The sequence below is a fragment of the Populus trichocarpa genome, chromosome 17 (assembly GCF_000002775.5).
Source record: "Populus trichocarpa isolate Nisqually-1 chromosome 17, P.trichocarpa_v4.1, whole genome shotgun sequence".
Lineage (NCBI taxonomy): Eukaryota > Viridiplantae > Streptophyta > Magnoliopsida > Malpighiales > Salicaceae > Populus > Populus trichocarpa.
The window spans coordinates 1,579,459-1,605,405 of NC_037301.2; the positions used below are offsets into that span (position 1 = coordinate 1,579,459).

The following is a 25,947-nucleotide window of genomic DNA, read 5'->3' on the forward strand; positions in this document are numbered from 1 at the left end:
ATCCGTTGGTGATATCACGATTCATCGACGGACAGTTACCGTCGGTAAATTTGTCGGTGAATGTTTGAAATACCGATCGAATATATCCATCTGTAAATTCATCGATAAGTTAAAATATTGACGGAATAATTCCGTCGGTAAATCTGTTGGTGAGTGCATGAAAATACCGACCGAATGTATCCGTCTGTAAATTCATCGGTGATGGTGGCGGCTACTGTCTAATGCCGACAGATTAATTCTGTCGGTAAATCCCTTTGTAATTGTTTTTTTTTTAAATTTTTTTTAAAAATTATTTAGAATACATAATATAAAATGATATAAATTAATGGTTATAAAAACCAAATATGCAAATAAAATTTATATTAAGCATCAAAAACAAAAAATCAAAGTTAAATAATATTCGTTACAAAATGAATGTGTTTCAAAAAATTATTAAACGAAATGTTAAAGGTAAATAATGTGTATTAAAAATTAATATAAAGGTGGAGTTGGAAGAGGAGGAGGAGGAGGCTGCTGGTCATACGACCATAAAGGATTAGGCGCACATGTTCCACCTTGTGACATGTTTATGACCATTTCGCGAAGCTGTTCATAGGCCATTCTTTGTTGTTCAGACTCCGCTCTTTGTTGTTCTTTGAGTTGTGCGTACGCCTCTGATAGGTGGTCATATTTTTCAGTGAGCTGAGCCGTGTGTTGCTGCAAGTCCACGAACTCCTTAGATTGGGAGCTCGATATTGATTGGGAGCTCCTGATGGTTGAAGCACTACGGGCCGACCGCAAGTTGTCGGCCGTAGTGTTGGAGAGCCCGTAAACCCGATTTTTATCGGGTCCACCTGACGATCCAACCTCCATCCACAAATCCGGATCAAATTCCGGATGGGTCGTTGGCTCGTCCCCGTATCTCTCCTTCAACTGATTATTATAGGTCTCCTAAAAATAAAAAAAGTAATCATCATATTCAATTCAATAAACATAATAATAACTTACACAATAAAATGGTTGAACAAACATACCATGAAATGTTGAGCACGGCTGTCAACGAACTGTTGCGCCCCCTTTTGACGGTCTTGACTCCGCACATGCGTCTCCACAAACAGTTCCATCGGGCTCGGCTTACGTTCAAGAGACGTAGCCTATAATGAAAAAAATTTATTAACAACAAACGTTTTTCAATTTATTAACAAATTAATTGAACAAAATATTTTATTTAAATTAATCTTACCATCCGTTTCGCATGTGCAGCAAACGGAACAGAGTCGCCGGTGTGCGTTGTCACCGAGCTATGAATTGGCCGATTCCGGTTGTCAGCACCGGATTGTGAGCGTCGTGTGAACCGCTCAGATGTCACGTGCTCAAGATAGTGCGGCCATATATCTTCCGAGATGTATATCGGTTTGAAATCCCTCCAAACCGCAACATCGTTCCAGCCTGGAAAACCCCTATCCCTCGCGGTGTTTTTTGCCCTTTTTTGTGCTTCATACCAAAAATCACGCAACCTACTTCACGCAACCAAAAATTATATTTCGAAACATAAATTTTTGTCTAAAAAAAATCTTGTATTGTTTTCGATCTTACCTAGTTGCCGCGTGATTTTCCCACACCCTCCTCACAACAGTGTTATGCTCACTGTTGCTACCCAATTTTTGACCCATGTTTTGATAAATTTTCAAAAAAATCCAAAAATAGCGAAAAAAACATTGAAAATCCAAAAAATACATTTTTAATACATTTGCATCGTTTTTAGCATTTTTAGCATCGTCTCAAAAGAATTTAAATTTTCAAAGGTCTTTCGAACGCGTTCAACTTTTAACGCGTTAATTTTAAAATCATTGATTTTCCTCATTTGAGTCGACGTTGATTTGCTCGTTTCCAAAAAATACAAAAAAATTAAGAAAAATCAAATTTTACAAAAAAAGAAAGTTGAGGAATCAATTTTGAGGCCCAAACAATTTTTTGCCTATGCATATGGAATTTTGAATATTGAAGGGAGAGGACAACACAAAAAAAAGAGGAAACCTAAACACTTTTTTTTTCTTCACCCGAAACCGGCCGCTCCCCCTAGCCAAAGATTTTGATCCCTCTCTTTCGGCTATCCATCTTTTTTCGGCTGAAAATCAGGAACTCAGCCCCCACTTCTTTTCCCTTTTTTCCAGCCGACACCAGGGCCCGCCCCAGGGAGGAACCCCTATTTCTTGTCATCTCCAGCTACACACCAGGGGGGATTTTTTTTGGAGGGGATTGGCTTCTTCCTCACAGCAGTGGGCAGAGACCCACGGTCTCCGGTCCCTTTTCCTTCCCACTGATTTCAGCCATCTTCAGCTCCTTCTCCCCTGCACCCACAACGCTGATCTTCCCCTATTTCCTATCATTTTCAGCTGACAGCACCCACCTTTGGTTTTTTTATCTTCTCCTCACAGCTCCTTCCCCACAAACCGGCTCCAGCCCCCTCCAGAATTATTTTTCTCTTCTCCCTCAACCAGGACAGCCGGCTGGTTCCACCATTTCCTGCCCCTCTTCACAGCTTCCTCAGCCCTTGCACACCCACACTCCCCTCTCTTTCAGACCAAACAAGCCCCACCACATCGTCAGTTTCCCAGCCGACCAAGCCTTCCCTCAACAAAGGAGAAGCAGACCATACCACATCGCCTCAGCCCTTGCCCAACCGCCGTTCACTATCCTCCCTCTCAGCTGCTCCCCACGAGTTCGCCTCTCTCCCAGTCGACTCCTTTCTCAGCCCTCAACAGCGACGGCCACCGACCACCAGGAGTCGCCCCTGTCACCATCGCCATTCCTTCCAGCCCGCACGCGAAGAAGCTTCGTTCATCGGCGCAGATCGGCCTCCAACAACAGTCTTTCTTCCACAGCCGTTGGGCACCAGAGCTGCCTTCCCTCTTCTCCCAAAGAACCGAACAGCTCCCCTCATCTCCTCTACAGCAGACCCGTCCACGACAGAAAAGAGAAAGGAAACAAAGAACTGATCTGCAGAGAAGCAGATCTGTAACGGAAAGAAAAATTAAAATCAATTGCTGTTTGTGTGTGTTTCTCCGTTCTGCAGATAGCGGTGGTTGTCACCGCCGGCAAGGAAGAGAAGAGGGGAGAAAGCCATTTCTGGCCCCCTTGTTTCTGGTTTGATTTCACGGCGGCGCGTGGGTCAACGCGCCGCCAGCGGCGGTGGTGCGTGAGATCCACGCGCCGCCACTGTCCTTGCTGTTCCAGAGGTCTTCACAGCACTATTCCAGCGACTCAGAGGTTACCAGCACTGTCCCGGATTGTTTTGGGTCATTTTTTGTAATTTTAGAATTGTTTAATGTTATATTTGTGTAATTTTGAGTTTTTTCTTTTCATAATTTGTATTTTGTATTTTATGTAAATGTGGATGTAGAAGAAAAGAAAAGAAAGAAAAGAAAAGAAAAAGAAATGTTTGTGTGTGTTTGTTTTTTTATTTATATTATTGAATTATAAAAAAAAAGGACAAAAAGAATTAATTGTTAATTTAAATATGGTTAAATATCTTAAGGACAAATAAAATCAAGTTGTATTTTCCATGAAAATATAAGAACAAGTTTCTATATATATTCGGGGATTTAATAACTGATTTATTCAAGCCTTAGAATTTAATTAATATTTTAAATTTTCAAATCACATCAGAATACAAAGCAGCTTACCTCAGGTAGGGTGTGTTAGGGGTGCTAATACCTTCCCTAACCACAACCGGTCCCTTACCCGCAAATCTCTGATAAGACCAGTACATCAGGTTTCCTAGTAGCCCTCAATGAATTACTAGGTGGCGACTCCAACGAACCAAATTCAAGCAAACCAAACGTAACAAAGATAAAATCGCCAGCCGACGCCGCGCGGATTTTTTGACGTGCGACAGAATGGCGACTCCGCTGGGGACAGGTAATGTTTTCAACATTATTGGACTAAGCTTTGTGTATTTGATGTGTTTATGTTTTTGCATTTTTGTCTGGTTTTATTTTTGTTTTATTCATGCATTTTGTAGAATTGTCTCATGCATCACATATTTTAATTTTTTAAAGCACACACAAGCTTCAGGTTAGGAGGGGGACTAGCAACTTGCCTTATGACTTAAGTCAAGGTTTAAGTTTGTGTAAACCCCAACTCTTTGCTGAGTGTTTAGACTGATAGTGATTGGTACATGTGCCATCCCACTATCTGCTGAACCCCCATATTGCCTTTACAAGGGCGATCACTGGGACAGCGAGAGACCCTTTTTAGAGACCAAGTAGTAAACCTACCTCTTGTCTCACTTAAAGATTAGAACCTGCCGTTAGGATGTATGCTTCGTAAATAGTTGTTTTGCATTTGAGCAAGCCCTTCTTGAAGCATCTTGAATTCAGGACTTGTGGGTGACCCAATGGCCGTCACTCAGAAAATTTTCATTGTAGAGTTTGGGCAAGAATGAGATTCTTGTTTCATCATACAAGAGTTACGACCATATGTCACCCCTCGAAGGGCCAGTTCTTCATATAGATTACATGTTCATACATTTATCATGCATGTTCCATGAGGAAAAATAGGTTCCCCTGTCCGAGGTTTGCTACACGTGATTAAAAAGATGATGGAAATGAAGAAAGATGTCAGATAGAGGCTCATTATCACAAAGAAAGTTGAGAGCATTAAAGGGGAAGTAGCTAGGCTCAGATCTGCCTAAACAAGTGTTGAGCATCAAATGGAAAGGGAATGTCTGCACAATCTTATGTGGGAACACTGCTTGTCCATGTCCCTTTGAAGCTACACCTCTCCTTTTCAGTCATGAACAACGACCACAATGCCTTTAGTCAGCAGCTAATGACAACTTTTGTTCTTGGTTAGCCGCCCTGTTAATTGTTCATCGCCTCCACATCTTTCAATGGCACCAAATAATTGCTAGCCTTCTGTGCATGGTGCATTAGCCTTCTTTGACGTTACCCCAATTGTTAGCTCAATTCCAGTTCAGCGGCATAAGATGTAAAAAAAAAACAAAAAAACAAAAAAAAAACCCCCGAAAAAAAAAAAACCTGAAAAAAAAAACCATGATTATACACTGAACTTCTATGTGGCAGAGCTCTCTCTGTAGAAATTTGTTTCTGGATCTGCCAATGGGGAACACAAGAGGGGGTGTAGTAGTTTCATATGCTTTAAAAACTTTCTCTCACCAGTGGCACCAACAAAACATTGTAGTAGGCAGAAGAGTGAGACCTGGTCTGAAAATGTTAGCAGTCATCAAACTTCAATGTGGCAGAGCTCTCTCTACAAAAATTCGTTTATGGCTCTGCAAGTTGGGAATGCAAAAGGGGATTTATAAGTTGCATATGCTATAAAAATCTCTCATTAGTTTCAGCACAAAGACACCGTGGTAGGTTGAAGAGTCAGACCTGGTCTGAAAAACATGAACAAACATCAAACTTCTACGTTGCAGAGCTCTCTCTGTAGAGATTTGTTTGGGGATCTGCCAGTGGGGCATGCAAGAGGGAATGTAGTATTTTCATATGCTACAAAAATTTGCCCCATCAATTTCAGAACCGAAACACTGGAGTAGGCAGAAGGGTCAAACCTGGTCTAAAAACATGAGCCGTCATTAAACTTCAACGCGGCAGAGCTCTCTCTACAAAAATCCGTTTGTGGCTCTGCAAGTGGGGAATGCAAGAGGGGATGCAGTACTTTCATACACTACAAAACTTTGGCTCATCACTTTCAGCACTGAAACACTGGAGTAGGCCGAAGAGTCAGACCTAGTCTGAAAGCATGAGCAGTCGTCGAACTTTGATGTGGCAGAGCTCTCTCTACAAAAACCCGTTTATGGCTCTGCAAGTGGGGAATTCAAGAGGGGATGTAGTAGTTCCAGACAATGTGAAAAGTTACCCCACCAGTTTCAGCATCGAAACACTGTAGTAGGCAGAAAAGCCAGACCTGAGCTAGAAAACAGGAGCAGATATAGAACTTCACCATGGCAGAGCTCTCTCCGCAGAAATCTGTTTGTGGCTCTGCAAGTGGAGAATCCAAGAAGGGATGCAATAGTTTCTGATCATCTATAATTTTCTCTCATCAGTGTTAGCTTGAAAATGCAAAAGTAGGGAAAAGAGACAGGCCTCGGCTGAAAAATAGAAAGCAGATTGAAACTTCAACAGAGCAGAGCTCCCTCTACAGGTGTCTGTTTGTTGCACCGTCAGTGAGGAATCAAAGAGGAGACAAATGAGTTTTAGATTCATCAGGTTCTCTTCCAGTTTTGACAATGTGTGATTCCACACGTCGGTAATGGCGATGCCACATGTTTCTGGGCACTGCCAAGATTACCAAGCTATTGAAAGGTTTCCGACAACCCTCAACCAACCACAACAACATTGAGATATTGACATGAAGTTGTGTGGATTGCCAAAAGAATTGAGCTAGCTATCAAGAGAGGAAAGATTGAAGGATCTACCATGGATTCCATAACAGTGATGAGAGTTGAATCAGAAGATGACTCTCAATTGAGAAACCTCAGTCATTTTGCCTAATCAGGTTTTGCCATAACATCAACTGCTCAAATGTCTTTGCCAAGATTGACATTCATCTGCCACTCAAGTTTGTCGACCAGCATCTGTTAGATTCCAGACTTGTTGCACCCACTTCGATAAATTGCATGCAACCACCGTTGTATAATTCAAATGAGATGTGAATATCATGGTGGGTTCTTGGGCCATTTTAGTTGGACAGATGCAAGAGTTTCAAGAATCGAGCTGAGTTTGTGAAAGATGATGTCATCGATCATTTTGTCACCAGAACATCATCAGAATAACAAGTGATCAAAGTTGCTCGGCAAAACACAAATATGGCCAGAAAAGCTGATCCAAGAATGTTGCTGAATTGTCCATCATTTTATTGTGGAGTTGTCATTCAGCATTTTGTTTTGGGGTCACATCTCATCCTTCGACGAAACATGTCTTTTCTTAGTCTTTTTGTTGTTTTGAAATCAAGAGATGCTTCTTTCAAAGGGTATTTTGACAAAAATATTTTTTGATCAAACTCCAACATGCAAAGTTTAATCCTGAACATTAAAAGTGTTTTGATTGCGGAAATGACTTGATGCTTGAAAATGACATGAGGTGACAAAACAATTTTGAGCTCATACCTCCTGAAACTGAACCACGCATCATATAACTAGTTTTAGCAGTATGCATAATGACATGTAGCGGATTCAATAGTTATGGACTCGAATCATGACTCTTACAAGTTCTAATCATTACAATGGATGAGGTCAAAATTTATCGATTCTAACCGACCTTGCTTGAAATGAGAAAAGGCCATCTTTGTTATCCTTTCACATTTCTTGAAATATTATCCCTTGCAGTCCCCATTTGAGCCTGATAGAATATTTTTTCAAGAAAACCCTGACTAGGATCACACCCCGCACTGGGGGCAAATAAGAGAAGACAAAAGTGAAAGAGAAGGCTTAGAACAAAAGTCCAACGTTTGAGAGAGAGTTAAAAGAAAGAAGACCTAGACTAGGGGCGTGTTAGAAAACCATGAGAAATGATATGTGAAAGCCATGACCTTTGGTATCCATGATAAAGCCCTGAAGTTATCAGATGATTGAGATTGGTTATTCATCAAAGAAAAAGTTGGATTTGCATAATGACCTATGTTAAGAGAATTCTGATATTTGAGAATAACAAGGTTAGATGTCACTTCCTCTACTATGACAACAAGAGAAAGAGAATTGATGAATAGTTAATGTTGATCCTAAGTCTTTGAAACCCTCAAACACCTTTTGAGCATGAATTTTCCTTTCTTTCATAAGCCATGAACCATAGCCTGCATTACGTGCTGTAAAAAGCCCTTTTTAATCAAGTAAGCAATTTGAACCGATAAATGGCGCTCTCGAAACTTGAAGAGCTTTTCCATAAGGGTCGCGACTTCATGAATTAAGCTATTGGTTATTATGCATGCTGATAAAATAAAAGCTCAAAAAAGAAAACAATCTTTCTTGATGAATCCTCAAGTTTTGACTTGAGCCTTTTTGTTTCTTGAAATTCACAAAAGGTCACCTCATCGCAGACCATCAAAAGATATACCCAAGATCAAAGATTAAAACTGATACAAAGAACCATGAAAAAAGACATTTTAATCTTACAACGGGTCATTTCTGTTTTCAAAATACAAGATAATCAAAGGACTGCATTGAATAGTGTGTTGGGTCTTTGACCAAAGAAGCTTGAATTTCAAAAAAATACTTTCAAAAACAAACATCTCTTTGATTTTATTTCAACAATTAGACTTGAATAGACATGACCTTTGAAATATGAGATTTGATTCTAGAACAAGAAAGATTGTCGAACAAAGAAGAACATCGATTGAATTTGCAAAATCCCTGACAGAAATGACATCAACACTTCTCGAAACTCTTTGAAAAGTTGATCACCTGGGGGCAATACAGTGGATCCTGAGAAGGAAAACAAGCAGTATTCAGATCAGCTGGGGGCAAAGAAAAATCAGATGATGAGTCGTCAAAGTCCATCAAAGTTATGTTTAACATCTGACAATGACAAAGAAAAAACTTGTTGAGTATAAACAGATGAACAAGCATTCAGATCATTACTGGGGGCAATGTTGTTCAAAGACAGTCAGTGATTTAGTGAACTTCAGCAGCAATTGATGAGCAACGCTGCACTTGAAGGGCATTTTATTATCTTCATCTTGGGGTTACCCTTTGAAACATGGCTATGACAGATGTTATCTCATAGTTGCATTAGAATGAATGGCAGAAAGATGCATACCACCAAGATCGACTGTGGGACCATCTATTCTGAAGCTCAAATGCGCACTTCACCGCATGAATATGGGTGATGAACATCATTGATGATGCCAACACATTTCCTTTCATGATCTGATTTGACAAGCTGAGAAGAATCCATGGAGAAGAACATTGAGCTTACAACGATGAGCCCTTTTTACTGCAAGGTATGAGATCCATGTCTGGATGACTTGACAGTTCCAAAAAGGCTGGTAATAACATATACTTGAAAAGTATTGTTCCAACTAGAGGCAAGTTCATGACTGATTAACAATCTGGATGGGTTGGCATGATGCACACAACCAATCAGAGGATAGTTCTCAGAAGAATCCAGGAGAGAAAATCCTTCATGATGAATCAAGCAACACCACACTTGGGGGCAGAGTCAAGCTTGATAAACAGCGAGAGCAGAAATCGTCGTGGACAGCCCAGGATGGGCACTACACTTACAGCTGAGTGGATGGCTAGCACATGCATGAGCCAATGCATCGAAAGAACAAATAAAGCTTTGGTTAGCAAACAAAGGCACCCTATGACGATGGATCATCAAAGGGGGGGGCCTATATTTCACATCAGGTAAGGATGCATGCATGTCATCTAACCTCAAAGCATTGCACATATTTGTGATTTGTTGTAGAAAGATCCTCAATGAAGTCCAGCAAGATTGTGGACAAAGAAAGAATCATTGAGCTGATGATGACAGAATCGGTTTAGATCCTAGAACGAGAAGAGAATGAGATGAACCCTGCCAATAGGAGAATCTCAAAGAAAAGAGGAGATTAACCCCGTCATCAAGGAGTCTTCAAGTCAACCTGCAACCAGAAGGTGCCAAGTTTCTCAGCCTTGTCCTGTCAGGACTGCTCCAACCAAGTCTTTTTGCCAGGTAAGTCACATTTTATCTTTGGGTAGGTCACCCGTAACAATGAGACCATTTTTTTGAAAAAAAAAAACAACATCATTTTTTCTGGGTAGGTCACCCATTATAACACGACCACTTCACATTTTTTCTATCTTCCACCTGGGTAGGTCACCCATTATAATGAGACCGCACTTCATATTTTTTCTATCCTCCACCTGGGTAGGTCACCCATTATAACACGACCACTTCACATTTTTTCTATCTTCCACCTGGGTAGGTCACCCATAACAATGAGACCACTTCATATTTTTTCCATCTTCCATCTGGGTAGGTCACCCATTATAATGAGACCGCACTTCACATTCTTTCCATTTGGGTAGGTCACCCATCATAATGAGACCGCACTTCACATTCTTTCCATTTGGGTAGGTCACCCATCATAATGAGACCGTTTTTCACATTTTTTCCACTTGGGTAGGTCACCCATCATAATGAGACCATCATTTTTTTTTCTGGGTAGGTCACCCATTAGAATGAGACCATTCTCCATTTTTTTTACTTGGGTAGGTCACCCATTATAATGAGGCCATTCTCCCCCTGGGTAGGTCACCCATAAGAATGAGACCACTCTTCCCCTTTTCCACTTGGGTAGGTCACCCATCATAATGAGACCATCATTTTTTCTGGGTAGGTCACCCATTAGAATGAGACCATTCTCCATCTTTTTTTTACTTGGGTAGGTCACCCATTATAATGAGGCCATTCTTCCCCCTGGGTAGGTCACCCATAAGAATGAGACCACTCTTCCCCTTTTCCACTTGGGTAGGTCACCCATCACAATGAGACCATTTTTTCTGGGTAGGTCACCCATTAGAATGAGACCATTCTCCATTTTTTTTTGTTACTTGGGTAGGTCACCCATTATAATGAGGCCATTCTTCCCCTGGGTAGGTCACACATAAGAATGAGACCACTCTTCCCTTCTTTCCATTTGGGTAGGTCACCCATCATAATGAGACTGTTTTTCACATTTTTTCCACCTGGGTAGGTCACCCATTACAATGAGACCACTTTTTACACATTTTTTAGTCTTGATTTAATGAGGTCGCCAGATGGGATCTCATGTAGCTTTGGTTAAAGGGAATCGCCAGATGGGATTTCAGGTTGACCGAGCTACACACATTCTTTGGTTTTGAAAAAGGTGATCGCCAGATGGGATCTCAAGTTAACGGAAAAAAAAACATTTAGAGTTTTTCTTTACAAAGCTTACTATGCGAAACATTGAGGAGTTTTGCTTCGTAAGCATTGTAAAGAGGGGGCATCTGTTGCTACCCAATTTTTGACCCATGTTTTGATAAATTTTCAAAAAAATCCAAAAATAGCGAAAAAAACATTGAAAATCCAAAAAATACATTTTTAATACATTTGCATCGTTTTTAGCATTTTTAGCATCGTCTCAAAAGAATTTAAATTTTCAAAGGTCTTTCGAACGCGTTCAACTTTTAACGCGTTAATTTTAAAATCATTGATTTTCCTCATTTGAGTCGACGTTGATTTGCTCGTTTCCAAAAAATACAAAAAAATTAAGAAAAATCAAATTTTACAAAAAAAGAAAGTTGAGGAATCAATTTTGAGGCCCAAACAATTTTTTGCCTATGCATATGGAATTTTGAATATTGAAGGGAGAGGACAACACAAAAAAAAGAGGAAACCTAAACACTTTTTTTTTCTTCACCCGAAACCGGCCGCTCCCCCTAGCCAAAGATTTTGATCCCTCTCTTTCGGCTATCCATCTTTTTTCGGCTGAAAATCAGGAACTCAGCCCCCACTTCTTTTCCCTTTTTTCCAGCCGACACCAGGGCCCGCCCCAGGGAGGAACCCCTATTTCTTGTCATCTCCAGCTACACACCAGGGGGGATTTTTTTTGGAGGGGATTGGCTTCTTCCTCACAGCAGTGGGCAGAGACCCACGGTCTCCGGTCCCTTTTCCTTCCCACTGATTTCAGCCATCTTCAGCTCCTTCTCCCCTGCACCCACAACGCTGATCTTCCCCTATTTCCTATCATTTTCAGCTGACAGCACCCACCTTTGGTTTTTTTATCTTCTCCTCACAGCTCCTTCCCCACAAACCGGCTCCAGCCCCCTCCAGAATTATTTTTCTCTTCTCCCTCAACCAGGACAGCCGGCTGGTTCCACCATTTCCTGCCCCTCTTCACAGCTTCCTCAGCCCTTGCACACCCACACTCCCCTCTCTTTCAGACCAAACAAGCCCCACCACATCGTCAGTTTCCCAGCCGACCAAGCCTTCCCTCAACAAAGGAGAAGCAGACCATACCACATCGCCTCAGCCCTTGCCCAACCGCCGTTCACTATCCTCCCTCTCAGCTGCTCCCCACGAGTTCGCCTCTCTCCCAGTCGACTCCTTTCTCAGCCCTCAACAGCGACGGCCACCGACCACCAGGAGTCGCCCCTGTCACCATCGCCATTCCTTCCAGCCCGCACGCGAAGAAGCTTCGTTCATCGGCGCAGATCGGCCTCCAACAACAGTCTTTCTTCCACAGCCGTTGGGCACCAGAGCTGCCTTCCCTCTTCTCCCAAAGAACCGAACAGCTCCCCTCATCTCCTCTACAGCAGACCCGTCCACGACAGAAAAGAGAAAGGAAACAAAGAACTGATCTGCAGAGAAGCAGATCTGTAACGGAAAGAAAAATTAAAATCAATTGCTGTTTGTGTGTGTTTCTCCGTTCTGCAGATAGCGGTGGTTGTCACCGCCGGCAAGGAAGAGAAGAGGGGAGAAAGCCATTTCTGGCCCCCTTGTTTCTGGTTTGATTTCACGGCGGCGCGTGGGTCAACGCGCCGCCAGCGGCGGTGGTGCGTGAGATCCACGCGCCGCCACTGTCCTTGCTGTTCCAGAGGTCTTCACAGCACTATTCCAGCGACTCAGAGGTTACCAGCACTGTCCCGGATTGTTTTGGGTCATTTTTTGTAATTTTAGAATTGTTTAATGTTATATTTGTGTAATTTTGAGTTTTTTCTTTTCATAATTTGTATTTTGTATTTTATGTAAATGTGGATGTAGAAGAAAAGAAAAGAAAGAAAAGAAAAGAAAAAGAAATGTTTGTGTGTGTTTGTTTTTTTATTTATATTATTGAATTATAAAAAAAAAGGACAAAAAGAATTAATTGTTAATTTAAATATGGTTAAATATCTTAAGGACAAATAAAATCAAGTTGTATTTTCCATGAAAATATAAGAACAAGTTTCTATATATATTCGGGGATTTAATAACTGATTTATTCAAGCCTTAGAATTTAATTAATATTTTAAATTTTCAAATCACATCAGAATACAAAGCAGCTTACCTCAGGTAGGGTGTGTTAGGGGTGCTAATACCTTCCCTAACCACAACCGGTCCCTTACCCGCAAATCTCTGATAAGACCAGTACATCAGGTTTCCTAGTAGCCCTCAATGAATTACTAGGTGGCGACTCCAACGAACCAAATTCAAGCAAACCAAACGTAACAAAGATAAAATCGCCAGCCGACGCCGCGCGGATTTTTTGACGTGCGACACTCACTGTCCCAGCAGAACTTGTGCTGTGTATAAATAAACAAGTTTAAAAAAAAATAAAAATTTATTTACAATAATATTAATAATTTATTAGAAATAAGCTGAAAATTATAAATTAACACCAACGTGAAATCTGTCAAACCATGCATTGATTTGAGGCATCCATTCAGAATGCTTGGATATTTGACTCCATTGAAACCAATGGAGTCTCCATTGACGATTTAAACACCGATGATATTACTCGAGCGGCCTCAATGTTTGTGAACCTGAAAATAAATGAAATAAATTATTTCCTAAGGAAATATCATCATCGCTGCTAGACGAACTAGCTGCGACCGTACGTGAGCGACCAGCTCTGGTTTTCATTCTGCGCATCTCCACAATTTTATACAAATAATTATATAATTAAATTCAAATGTTAAAAAAAAAATCGATAGCACCTTCCCTATACTGGATACTACCCAAATCCACAAACTTGCACATATTAACAAAAGCTACAACCAATTGACCCAATCTATACTAATTATTCCAACATATTCAATTACTAATCCTAAGGTAAATTCAACATTAAGAATTACAATTCAACAAATTATTCAATACTTATGCCAATACAACAATAAAATATATTCAATAAATTAAAAAAAAAACTATAGACTAACAATTAAAATTAATGGAAAAAAATAAACATAAATCATGCAATAATAAAGTAAAATTAACAATTATTGCAAAACATTCAATTAATAATACTAAGGTAAATTCAACATTAACAATTACAATTCAAAAAATTATTCAATAATTATGCCAATACAACAAAACAATAAATTTAAAAAAACTGTAGAATAACAATCAAAATAAATGGAAAAAATTAAACACAAATCATGCAATAATAGAGTAAAATTAATAATTATTCCAACATATTCAATTACTAATTCTATGGTAAATTCAACATTAACAATAAATATTCAACAAATTAACAAATAATAATTATGCCAATACAACAATAAAAAATATTTAATAAATTCTAAAAAACAACTATAGACTTTAGCAATGAATTATGCAAAAAAAAAAAAACTATAGACTTTATCTACATTATAAAAAATACACCAAAACAAAAAACATAGCAAAAAAAAAATAGCAAAAAAAAACCCTTAAAGTAAAAGGAAATAGAAGAAACACATACCTTTTAAACTGATGGAGATTCATGAGAAAAGTTGCTAGAGATTGCTGGTTAAACCTTTGAAGAATGGAGAGGAAAAGAATCGGTGAAAAACTGAGGAGAAGAAAATGAACTGAAGCGGCGGTCAGGGGAACTTATATGGCAGTTTTACAGACGGATTCACCGACGGATATAAAATTAATTATTATTTTAATTTATTTCATCGGTGAAGTGTCAAAAATCTGTTGGTAAATTTTGAATTTCGCACCAAAATTTTTAATGACCCTCCATATTTTTCGTGGTCCGTTGGTAATTCCATCGGCAAGATGACACGGTCAGAGATGCATTTAATGCACAACTCTTTGGAATTCGCGCGGTCTGTCGGTAATTTTGTCGGTAAACTTGACTTGCCGACAACTTACCAATGGACTTATAGCCGTCGGTATTGACGTCGGTGACTGTGGCATTTCAAGTAATTATTCTCGAACTCTCTGTGAAATTCCGACGGATTTATAGTCGTCGGTATTGACGTCGGTGATTGTGGCATTTCAAGTAATTATTTTTGAATTCTCTGTGAAATGCCGACGAACTTAAATACGTCAGTATGGACGTCGGTGATTGTGGCATTTCAAGTAATTATTTTGTGTTACAAAATATATCATCCATGATCTATAATTATTTCAAGTAATTATTTCGTGATTGTGGCATTTCAAGTAATAAATATTTCGTGTTACAAACTATATCATCCATAATCTAAATTACATGAAAAAAGTGTTTTACACAGGGCTTCATTTTGGTAGTTAGTCAGAATTTTTTTCTTCTTCGTCATTAATTGAATTGTCATCACCTTCATTGCAATCTTCAATATGGATATCATCTTCTTCATCGACATTTGCTTGTCCGCTAGAGCTCAAAACATAATTCAACTCCTCTGCATCAACATCAACAAGACTATCATCAAAAACACGAAAATTTGAATTTTCTTCCAATTCAATCGAAGAAGCAACTCGATATGGTTCAACCAACTCACTAACTTGAAAGACTTCATCTCGCACACTTGTGTCTTCGTTCTTGTCGATACACGACGTCGGGCGACGGCTCCCGCTTTTTTTGTTTATTTAACAAAAAGGGTTTTTTCTCAATTGGGGGAAACAAAGATTTTATTGGAGTCGCCATCTAGTAATTTGAGGGAACTAGAAATCCCAAATTAGACACTGGTCCCAGAGATTCGGGTACGGGGTTAGTTATGATTAAGGGAAGGTAGACACCACCCTTAAAACATCCTTTCAAAAGAAAGGTTACCCTTACTTGTGTGTTTTTATTTGATTCAAATGCGATTATATTTTGGGCTTATTTGTAAATTTTTGTAAATGATTAACGTCGGTCCCTAAAAATAGGAGACACGTTAAAAATGACATCAGTCCCTAAAAATTGGAGACTCGTCTGAGTTACCAAAAGAAATAATGGATATAATCCATTATATTTTGGGTTTATTGGTAATTTGTTTTTTTTTTAAATGGTTAACGTCGGTCCCTAAAAATAGGAGACACGTTAAAAATGACATCAGTCCCTAAAAATTAGGAGACTCGTCTAAATATTGATGTTTGTCCCTAAAAAGGAGAATTACGTCTGGGTTACCAAAAGAAATAATGGACATAATCCATATTTGGTATTTACATTTTTGACATCGGTCCTTTTAAAAAAAGAGACGTGTCGACTTTGGTTTTTGTATTTTTTACAACATGCAAGAAAATTTACAAGCATTTATATATAAAAAATATCAAAAATACCAGTAGAAACTCCGAAAAATTGCCTGAGTGCCACTGTATAGGCAAAATAATGAAATACCCTTGGATTTCTCCAAAATTTACAAAAATGCCACTGGCGGCGCGTGTGGCACACGCGCGGCTACTGTTGGCGGCGGGGAGATTTTCCGGCGCGATTTCTGGCCAAACGATGGTCGATCCTGGTAGATCTGATGTCAAGGATTCTTATGGTGGTGGTCTTGACTGTCGTTGATGGCTGATGAGCGAGAATCGACGACTTGAAGCTTCGGTGGCAGCCGACGAATCGCGGCCCGTTTCCAGCCAAATAGAGCGGCGAAAACGCTGAAACCGGCCGGTTTTTTGCTTTATATGATGAAGGCGACCTTTCTGTGGTGGTTTTCAAGCTTTCAGTGGCCGGAGATGGGAGATCGGAGGAGAGAGAGGGAGTCGCCGGCGAGAGGAGGGAGATGCTCTGGGCTTTGCTACGGTGAGAACACTAGCACGGTACACCGGTGCAGTTGATGCTTGTGATCCGTTGGATCTCTGATGGAAAGATCGTGCGGCTGTGATTGGCCCGATCTGCATGTTGATCGGACGGTCCGGATGAACAGAGGAGTGATCCGGTGGGCCGCGGTGCACCTAAGTTTCGGTACACCGGGTGACGTGGCGAAACGGGATCAAAGCTCAGATTTTTTCAAGGGCTGAGATGTGTTGGGGTTTTAATCTGGTGTGGTAAGCCCTATTGTATACTCTTAAATCAACGGTTCAGATCTAAACACTATTAGATCTAACGGTTAGGATATATTTAGTATTTTTCATATTGTTTTTAATAAAAATCAATATCCTACTCTCATGAAGAAATAGTGAAAAAAAACCTCTTTTTTTTTCTTTTTCTCTTTTTTTCTTCTTTTTTCCTTCTTCCCCCTCTCGCGTTCTCTCGGGTATTTATAGCCAATAAGAGGGGACAACAATCATCTACTTTAAATAAAACAATGTATCTATCCAACTGCTCGCCTACAATAAATGTAACTGCCCCGCGACAATTCTGTATTATTAATTTTGTTTTATTATATATAATAATATATATTTATACAGGTAAAATTAAAACTTAAATCAGTATTAGAAAAAGCCCGATTCAACCGCTAAAAATCAATTTTAATTACCGAAAATTATGTTGAAACATAAAAAAAAAACTTTCAATGGATATAAACCCGGTGGACCGGGTTTTGACCAAAAAATAACAGGTTTGACCCAAAACGGCATGAAACTCATTTTTTATCCTGGTCGACATGGTTTGACCCGTATTGAACCGGTGAACTCGGTTTTGGTAAAAAATGACGGTTTTGACCCGAAACGGCCCGAAACTCATTTTTTACCCTGGTCGACATGGTTTGACCCGTATTGACCTGGTGAACTCGGTTTTGGTCAAAAATGACGGTTTTGACCCGAAACAGCTCGAAACTCATTTTTTACCCTGGTCGACATGGTTTGACCCGTATTGACCTGGTGAACTCGGTTTTGGTCAAAAATAACGGTTTTGACCCGAAACGGCCCGAAACTCATTTTTTACCTTGGTCGACATGGTTTGACCCGTATTGACCCGGTAGACTCGGTTTTGATGGAAAGATGCGGTTGACTCGAGAAAAATATATTTTTTTGAATTTTTAAACTTTTTCTTAATTTTTTTGGATTTTTATAAATAATAATAGAAATAAAATAACATTTAAGAAAATCTTGGTGAATCCAAAATTGAGTTACAACAGTTCTCATCCTGAACAACCTCGACACGACCCTGGGGTTTTGTTTTTAAAACGGACAACCAATCCACTCTTGATCGATCCTTTCTAAATGAAGGGGTGTATGTGTAATAAACTTGTTGACATTGCTTTGCGAAAACAAAGACATCGTTTATGTTGCGGAGTCTAACTTTTGAGTTGATTTCGACCAGACCATAATGCAGATCAACTCTGATTCCTCTGTCAGTCGTGTCATACCAATAGCATTTGAATAAAAACACTATATTCTGCTCGTTATGATATTGCAGTTCGATGATGTCTTCTAATCTTCCATAGTAGTCAACTTCTAACTCACTACTAGTGGATCCCTTAACACAAACACCGCTGTTGTATGTCTTTCTTCCTTGCCCGTATTCTTCAGTATGGAAAACATATCCATTGACAAAATACCCATTGTAGCACTTACATTTTCTTTCAGGCCCCAGGCTTAGTGAAGACAATGACTTAGGCGCACTCCTTCCCATTTGATAAACCTTGTATGTAATGTACATCAATAAACAGTAAATGAACAAGAATCTCATAATGACATGCATAGGTACAATAATTTTGCAAGCTATAATGAGTTTATGGTAGTGCTTACATGTGTTCTGAACCACGTGGCAAACTATTCATCTTGTAATTGAAAGATCTGGGATTCGGTCAGTTGTGAGTTATTGGAGAGCAAATATTGTCGATGTTGCCTCCAAGTGATAATGAGTGTATGATATTACAATATATAATTAACAATATATTACTAACAAAGTTTAATTAGTATAAACTTACTAAATAAAAGGTCTCAGCTCATCACAGTTAAATAGAACATAGTTGTGTGCTTGTTTGAACTCTATTTCTGACAAATATCTTCCTCTTACGACATTTTTAGGTGTGGGTCGTCCAGTATTAGAGAATATTGACAAGTTCCCACTGGAAGACACTTCACCGCCATCATCATGCCGCGGAACGCGATTGCTTCTCGTTCTCAGATGAGGTTCGAAATAGTACGAGATAAATGTTGAGATCTCCTCAACAATATAGGCCTCACATATCGAAGCCTCAACATGCGCCTTGTTCTTAACCTTTTTCTTGAGATTAAACAAGTACCTGCATTGAAATATTAATCAAGTATTTTCAATTAAGAAAAACATATAAATACTTTTATATATGAATTACATTGCAACTGTAATATCTAACCGTTCGAATAGGTACATCCATCTTTATTGGACCGGTCCTCCGGCTTTTGCCTCGAACGGTAGATGTATAGGGAGATGCTCCATTGAGTCAAAAAATGATGGAGGGAATATCATCTCAAGTTTGCATAGTGTCTCGACGATATTCGTTTGAAGCCTCTAAATGTGATCAACATTCAACTTGCTGGAGCATATATCTCTGAAGAAATGACTGATCTCCGTGAGTGCATCCCATATTTTCTTTGGCAACAAATCACGAAAAGCTAATAGGATGAGTGTTTGCATAAACACGTGGCAGTCATGACTCTTCATTCTATACAATCTGCAGTCCTCTATATTAACCAGCCTTGATATGTTCGATGCATGTCGATCCAGAAAACGCAGACTTTTAAGCCATTTGTAGACTAGCAATTGTGCGTTTTTCTCTAACACGAAGCTTGCTCTTGGTTTTGCGACCCGTGACTCATCATAAACCAACTCAATATTTTTACGGTTATAGTATAAAGCTATATCCAATCTAGCCTTGATGTTGTCTTTTGTCTTCCCCTTCACATCCATGACAGTGTTGAAAATGTTCTCAAACAAAGAAGCTTTACCTCTGTTTGCTAGCGTGAATGCCTTGTTGTTTTCCATGCAGTATGGACATGCAAGTTTCCCATGCGTGCTCCAACCAGAAAGCATTCCATAAGCTGGAAAATCATTGATAGTCCACATCAAAGCCGCCCTCATAAGGAAATTTTGTTTCCTCGATATATCATAAGTCAGAGCTCCGGAGGACCACAACTGCACCAACTCATTAATCAACGGCCGAAGACAAACATCTATATTCCGCCCCGGGCTGCTTGGACCGGGTATGACAGTAGATAAAAACATGAACTCCGGCCTCATACACATTCCGGTGGCAAGTTATAAATTATGAGTATGACCGGCCAATAAGAATAGGGAGCAGCAAATGGCCTAAATGGGTTGAATCCGTCTGTACACAACCCAAGACGCACATTCCTTGATTTAGCTGAAAAGTCAGGATGTACACTGTTAAAGCGTTTCCACGCTTCGCTGTCATGTGCTTGGTGCCATGTCATGTGCTCAGCAGTTCTTGGTGACATGAATAACCTCTACAGTCTAGGTGTGATCAGAAAGTATCTAAGTTTTTTATAGGCCACTAGAGTCTTTCCCATGCCAGTTCTGGGTTTGTAACGGGAATGCCCGCATGTCATGCACTCGGTCATCTCAGTATTTTTAAGGTAGTATAACATGCAGAAGTTAGGGCATATGTCAATTTTCTGGTATCCTAAATTGAAGGGTTTCATCATGGACTTCGCAGCATAGAAGTTCTCTTTCAGCTTGTTCCCTTCAGGTAAAATGCTTCTCGCCCATTCAATAATTTTATCATACCCGGCCTCACTCCGCCCGTGATTTGACTTGATGGTGAACACCTGTGCCATGACCGATAATTTACTGTAGTTTGTGCAGCCATCCCATAATGGTTCGTCAGAATCTTTCAACAAATCAAAAAACCTAGTAGCATCTGCATTAGGTTCTTCTTCTACGATTGGACATTGACTGACATTACCTTGATTCATTCTCATTGCATCTATAACCATATTTCTGTAAGGATTAGTGTTGTCATTTGCCGTTTCATGCACGTTGCTAGCACTAGAAGTTGACCCAACCACTGTTTCTCCCATTCTCCTCTTACTAAAAAATACTTCTCCATGTGCATACCAACACTGGTAATTCTCCATAAACCCTTTGTGTAGAAGATGCATCATTACAGCATCTGGATGCAGATACTTTTTATTTTGACACTTCCTGCATGGACACCTAATACCGCCTCCAGTAAAATTTCTGGGAATAGATGTTGCAAAATTAATAAAACCCTGAACCCTGTTACAATAATCCATCCTCCGCAATCCTTGGGGTGAATCTCGATACATCCATAAACGATCATCCATGACTTATATATATCGAACCTCTATAAAATTATGATGACATCATGTATTAATTAACTAAGTTAGGTAAATAAACTTGCAAAAATATTACTTTACCTCGAGATTATCCAACAAACCAATCACAACTTCTCATAAATATTAAATATTCATTATGATCATTTATTTAACGTCCATACGTACAAATTAATATATATAAATTTACGGAAATTACCACACCGCAATACCATTGATAAAACTTAAAACGGACCCATTAAGCAAGCTATTCATTATTTCAAAACAGCACATGTAATTCGGTAATTCCATAAAGTTTTAACGATTTATAAACAAATACAATCTTACAAAATCTAAAACAAACCATAACAGGTATAAAATTATACCTTCATATACTACAAGTTTATTTCAGAAATAACAATAAAACATGTACATCTACTAACAACATACATATACTAAAAAAAACAACAAATTAAATTGACATTTAAATGTTAAAATTTAAAAAGATAGAATTACTTACAAAGATTGATAAAATCTGTCGGAAAATCAAAACACGGATGTTGTGACCACAAAACTTCAAGAAATATAACTTGTTGTGTTGAGATGAGGGAGATTTTTGTTTGGGTGTTGGTTATTTGCAGATGGGGAGAGTTGGGATTAGGAAGAAGAAGGAGAAATAGGGGAGGAGAGGGTCAGCAGCAGGGAATTATATTAACCTTTTCCGACGGTTTCACCGATGGATTTTTTGTCGGTGTATCCGTCGGTCTTTCTATCGGTAAAATAGACACGTCACCGTACGGATCAGCCATTTCAAATCCATCGGTGATTCCGTCGGTATTTTTAACGGTGAACCGGTCACGTCACTGTACGGGCCTGTCGTTTTGAGTCCGTCGGTGATTCTTTCGGAAAAAACCTCCCCGCCAAAACTTCCATGTCAGTGACCCGCCTTTTTTTTTTTAATTCTGAACTTTCCGTCCGTAATTCGGTCGGTAACTACCGACGGACAGTATCTGTTGGTAGTTACCGATTGAATTACGGACGGAAAAATTCCGTCGGTAATTTTGACCTCAAATTGCCGACATAAATATTCCGTCGGTAAATCCGTTGCTATTAAGCAAATTTCTGGTAGTGATTACAATTCTAGACCTAGAAAAATTAAGTAGAGACTTGATTGAATAAATTTCTAAAATTATCCTAAAATAATATATGTGATATTATTCAAGGGAAAAGTGATATTTTCTATATATATAGTTATTCTGTTTTCTCTATAAATAGAATGTTATGCCTAATATTTTTTATGTGGAGAAAAATTATGTAAATTATAGAACAAATAGAGCTACCACTCAAAGGCATATCAATCCCTCTCTTATAAAAAAAAGGTTTATGAGATTTCTCACTGGTGGTTCACATTAATTACTGTTAGAGGTCGGAGACTTAAATGACTTGTGATTTATGTCAACTCAACTTTGAAGAAGATGATCACACCTTAAATAGAAGATTTAATCTTCAAAAAATCTTTGTTCAAATCCTAAAACAACCCTAGATTGTCTAATGGGATCTTAGGACTCTTGATTTTTTTAAAATTTATCGTTTCTGCTGCATGTATATGTTTTAAGAAACTCAACAACAAAACTTTAAAGACAAATGATTAATCTTGAACAATAATAAATTTTTAGCAAAATCAAAATCTAAATACTTTAATAAGTAAACACTTCACACTCACTTAATTTAGAGAAAAATATGGCAGAGGAAGAGAACAAAGCAGTAGAGGATGGTGGTGAATTAATTCTCTTCTTATTGGTATATAAAATAAAGCGTAAGCACACACATTACAACTTGTGCAGGATGTAACTATATATATAAGAAAAAGAGTAACTATTGAATTTCCATCGTTGTATTTGTTTCTATAGTTACAAGATTTCTTGATTATGGAGGCTGATTTTGATAAATCAGAGAGCCGCGGCCCTGTATATTCACCTTTTTTTTCTTATGTTCAAAAAACATTACAGAGTAGTTCTTTTATATAGAAACTCTTTCCTAAGATAACTATATAGATAAGTAACATTAATCCCATATATATCGGGATACATATAATTACAGAATACTGAAAGAAAATTCCTCATATTTGATTCTACAGCTCATGCTACCATTAACTCCTAACCTGTATAGCTCACACTAACAGATTTGTCTCTGATTTGCATTCAACTATAGTTTCCATGTATGGTGGGTTGCCATTCTGGAGTGTAGTAGCCGTTGGAGTAAGATTTCTTGATTATGGAGGCTGATTTGTTTCTAATTTGCATCCAGCTATAGTTTCTGGAGTATAGTAGCCATTGGTGGAGTATTTCTTGGGTTGCCATTCTAGAGTGTAGTAGCCGTTGGAGTATTTTCCCTACAATCTTGGATATCAGCGTGACATGAGTTGATCAAGATGTGGTAAAGGGATGCTGTGAGCTGCTGCTGCTCCTGTGGTGTTGCTGGTGCAGAGTTTTGATTTATGATGCTGCATAGAGATAAAGGAGATGGGATAGTGTTGTTTGCTGGTGCTGCTGTATTGCTAATAAGTTTAAGTCCAATATTTAGTATATACTTATGCATTTTAGGATTTTGTTTTGATTTCTATTGCAAGATTACCTTGATTATATAAAACTACTTGCGTATAAACTAAATTATAGCTTACAAACAACATATTTACGCTGGTTTGGATTTGGTTTAAGCTCGGCAGACATTTGTTGATTCAATGTAAGGATAAGCATTCTATCCGTTAAGTTCACCTTTTCCCTGTAAGGGTGCAGGGTGTATGTAGTTCCATTTTTTTTTTATTTTTTTTATATAAAATAACTAAACTAGATCCGGTCTGGTTTTCTAATAGAACTTAAGCAATTGAATAGGAAAAACCAGTTTTTTAAGTGAATCGAATTACTGTTATGAAATACTTGACAATTGATGGAAATGATTCAAATCAATTTTTAAAAGGACGCTTGGAAATTATGTCTGCAGGTGAGTGTGAACGCAGCTAAACTTTCAGTCGTACATGCTGTCTTATCTTTGTAGAGAAAATTGTTTACAGTACGAGGGAGGAATATAATTATAAGATTATCAAACATTGTTTTCATTTTGGGGTCTCCTTCATGCATTTGAAATTTTTATCTTCTCATGCTTAGTGGGATGATGAGTCTAATATATTTGGTAGGTTAAATGATCAATTCCATGACCGTGCATTTCTAGACCAATCCTTTGTCTTGTCATCATAGCCATCCACTTAGTTTCATTGATGTTGTACTTTATTTATCTTAAGGTACCGTGCATTTTATTTTTTATTTTAAATTATTTTTTTATTTCTTATATTATTTTAATGCACTAATTTTAAAAAATAAAAAATAATATATTATTTTAATTTATTTATAAATAAAAAATATTTTAAAAAATAATATTTATCGCAATTCTAAACGTGCATTCAAAGGGAATGAGAGGATATGCATGAACTCAAAAGAGAGCAAGCTAAAGGTAAAATTATTAATTCATAATGCAGGCACCAAAAAATTAAAGAAATGAAAAGAAATGCACTTAATTTTCTGGAGCTCACTTTAGGTATAATCCTTCCTTTAACCCTACAAAACCCTAAACTTTCTTGCAAAAAAGAAATTGTATTTTATACGTCTAATGGGCTTCTCATCGTTATGCAAACAGGAATCCCATGTTGTTTAGATCAGCAATTAAAGGGCTAAAATGAAGATTTAAAATTTTTACAGGGATTATTATGTACAAATATACTTGATCTCTTAGAAATAATTTTAAAGTTAAGGGACTTTCCTAGATCCGCCCTTGTCAAGCTAGAATCTAGATAGCGTATAGAATTAAGTCCCTTAATTATAGCCATTGTCATATGCATTTGGGTAGACAAGGCAAGAGACTTGGGAGAGAGGTGCTGCAATATCTATATAGGAAAGAGGCTCACTGCTTGGGACCCTATATACAGACACAGTCCTCTGATCTCCGTCCTCAGGTCAGCACTAACTTGTTCTGTTCTTTGAAATGTTTAGTTTTTTGAAATGTTATGTTTTGGATTTGGTTTAAGCTCTGCAGACAATAGGTGGTTCGGTGTATGTAGTTCCATTTTTTTTTATTTTTTTTTAAGTTGGTTTGCTTAATTATGTTTTAGTTTTTTAAGCTCTGCAGACACATATCGTAGCATTTGATCAAAGCTAGATAGATCAAAGAAATTAAAAACATTTTATAATTATTTTTTTCTATATTTGTTCTCCATATAAAACACATTAAATATTAAAAACTCCTAACAAATTAGGCTGAACCCCTCTCTCTTTATATGGGCTTGATGATCCCACATGGATCAAACTAAACATAAATATATAGGTTATCTTGCAAAATTCGAGGGAAACCAGCTAAACATTTTCTAGCATGCATTTTTCTATAAATGTGATGTCTTAAATTTTGATGTTAATGTCACTGAACTTGTTATTGAATCGGAGGTTCAACTTGAGATTACTACTAGTTAATTTGCCTTCGTACGTGTTGCTGCCTTTTTGAAATTATTTTATTGAATTCTATGGTAATTAAAACAAATATTCTAATAAAATCAAATGTTTTAAGTTCTTTGAAGAAAACATCTATTTCTCTGGTGACAATTTCTCTTTCAATTCATGCATTTGTTTGAGAAAAAATTTCATTTTTATTAGTATCGCTCTTTTATAAATCAAAACGTAAGTTAATTAAAATAAATATTCATAAAAAAATCAATGATTTAAATGAATAAGAAAACAACATATTCCTTTAATAAAAAATAATTTTTTTTTAAATTGTATTTATTTTTTAGATCGTTTTGATGTGATGATATCAAAAATAAATTCTAATTTTTTTTATTTTAATGCATTTTAAAACGAAAAACTCTTTAAAA

The 25,947-nt window shown here is 38.0% G+C and overlaps 2 protein-coding genes across 3 annotated transcripts in view; both read left to right on the forward strand.

The window, feature by feature from the left end:
• Positions 1-1,282: 1,282 nt before the first annotated feature.
• On the forward strand, positions 1,283-12,759 carry LOC127904526 (uncharacterized). Its single transcript, XM_052448697.1, has 3 exons — positions 1,283-1,300; positions 2,063-3,330; positions 12,663-12,759. The coding sequence occupies exons 1-2, from the start codon at positions 1,283-1,285 to the stop codon at positions 2,999-3,001; spliced, it is 957 nt and encodes a 318-aa protein (XP_052304657.1). The 3' UTR covers positions 3,002-3,330; positions 12,663-12,759.
• Positions 12,760-24,802: 12,043 nt separating this feature from the next.
• Positions 24,803-25,947, forward strand: part of LOC18110746 (UPF0481 protein At3g47200) — a 39,201-nt gene continuing 38,056 nt past the window's right edge. Inside the window, exon 1 of one of the 2 annotated variants that reach the window (XM_006389013.3) lies at positions 24,803-25,038. In XM_006389013.3, the coding sequence (XP_006389075.2) occupies positions 24,919-25,038 (120 nt within the window). In that variant the 5' untranslated portion in view covers positions 24,803-24,918. The remainder of the gene's footprint in view (positions 25,039-25,947) is intronic. The other variant, XR_008057734.1, reaches the window with a different exon arrangement.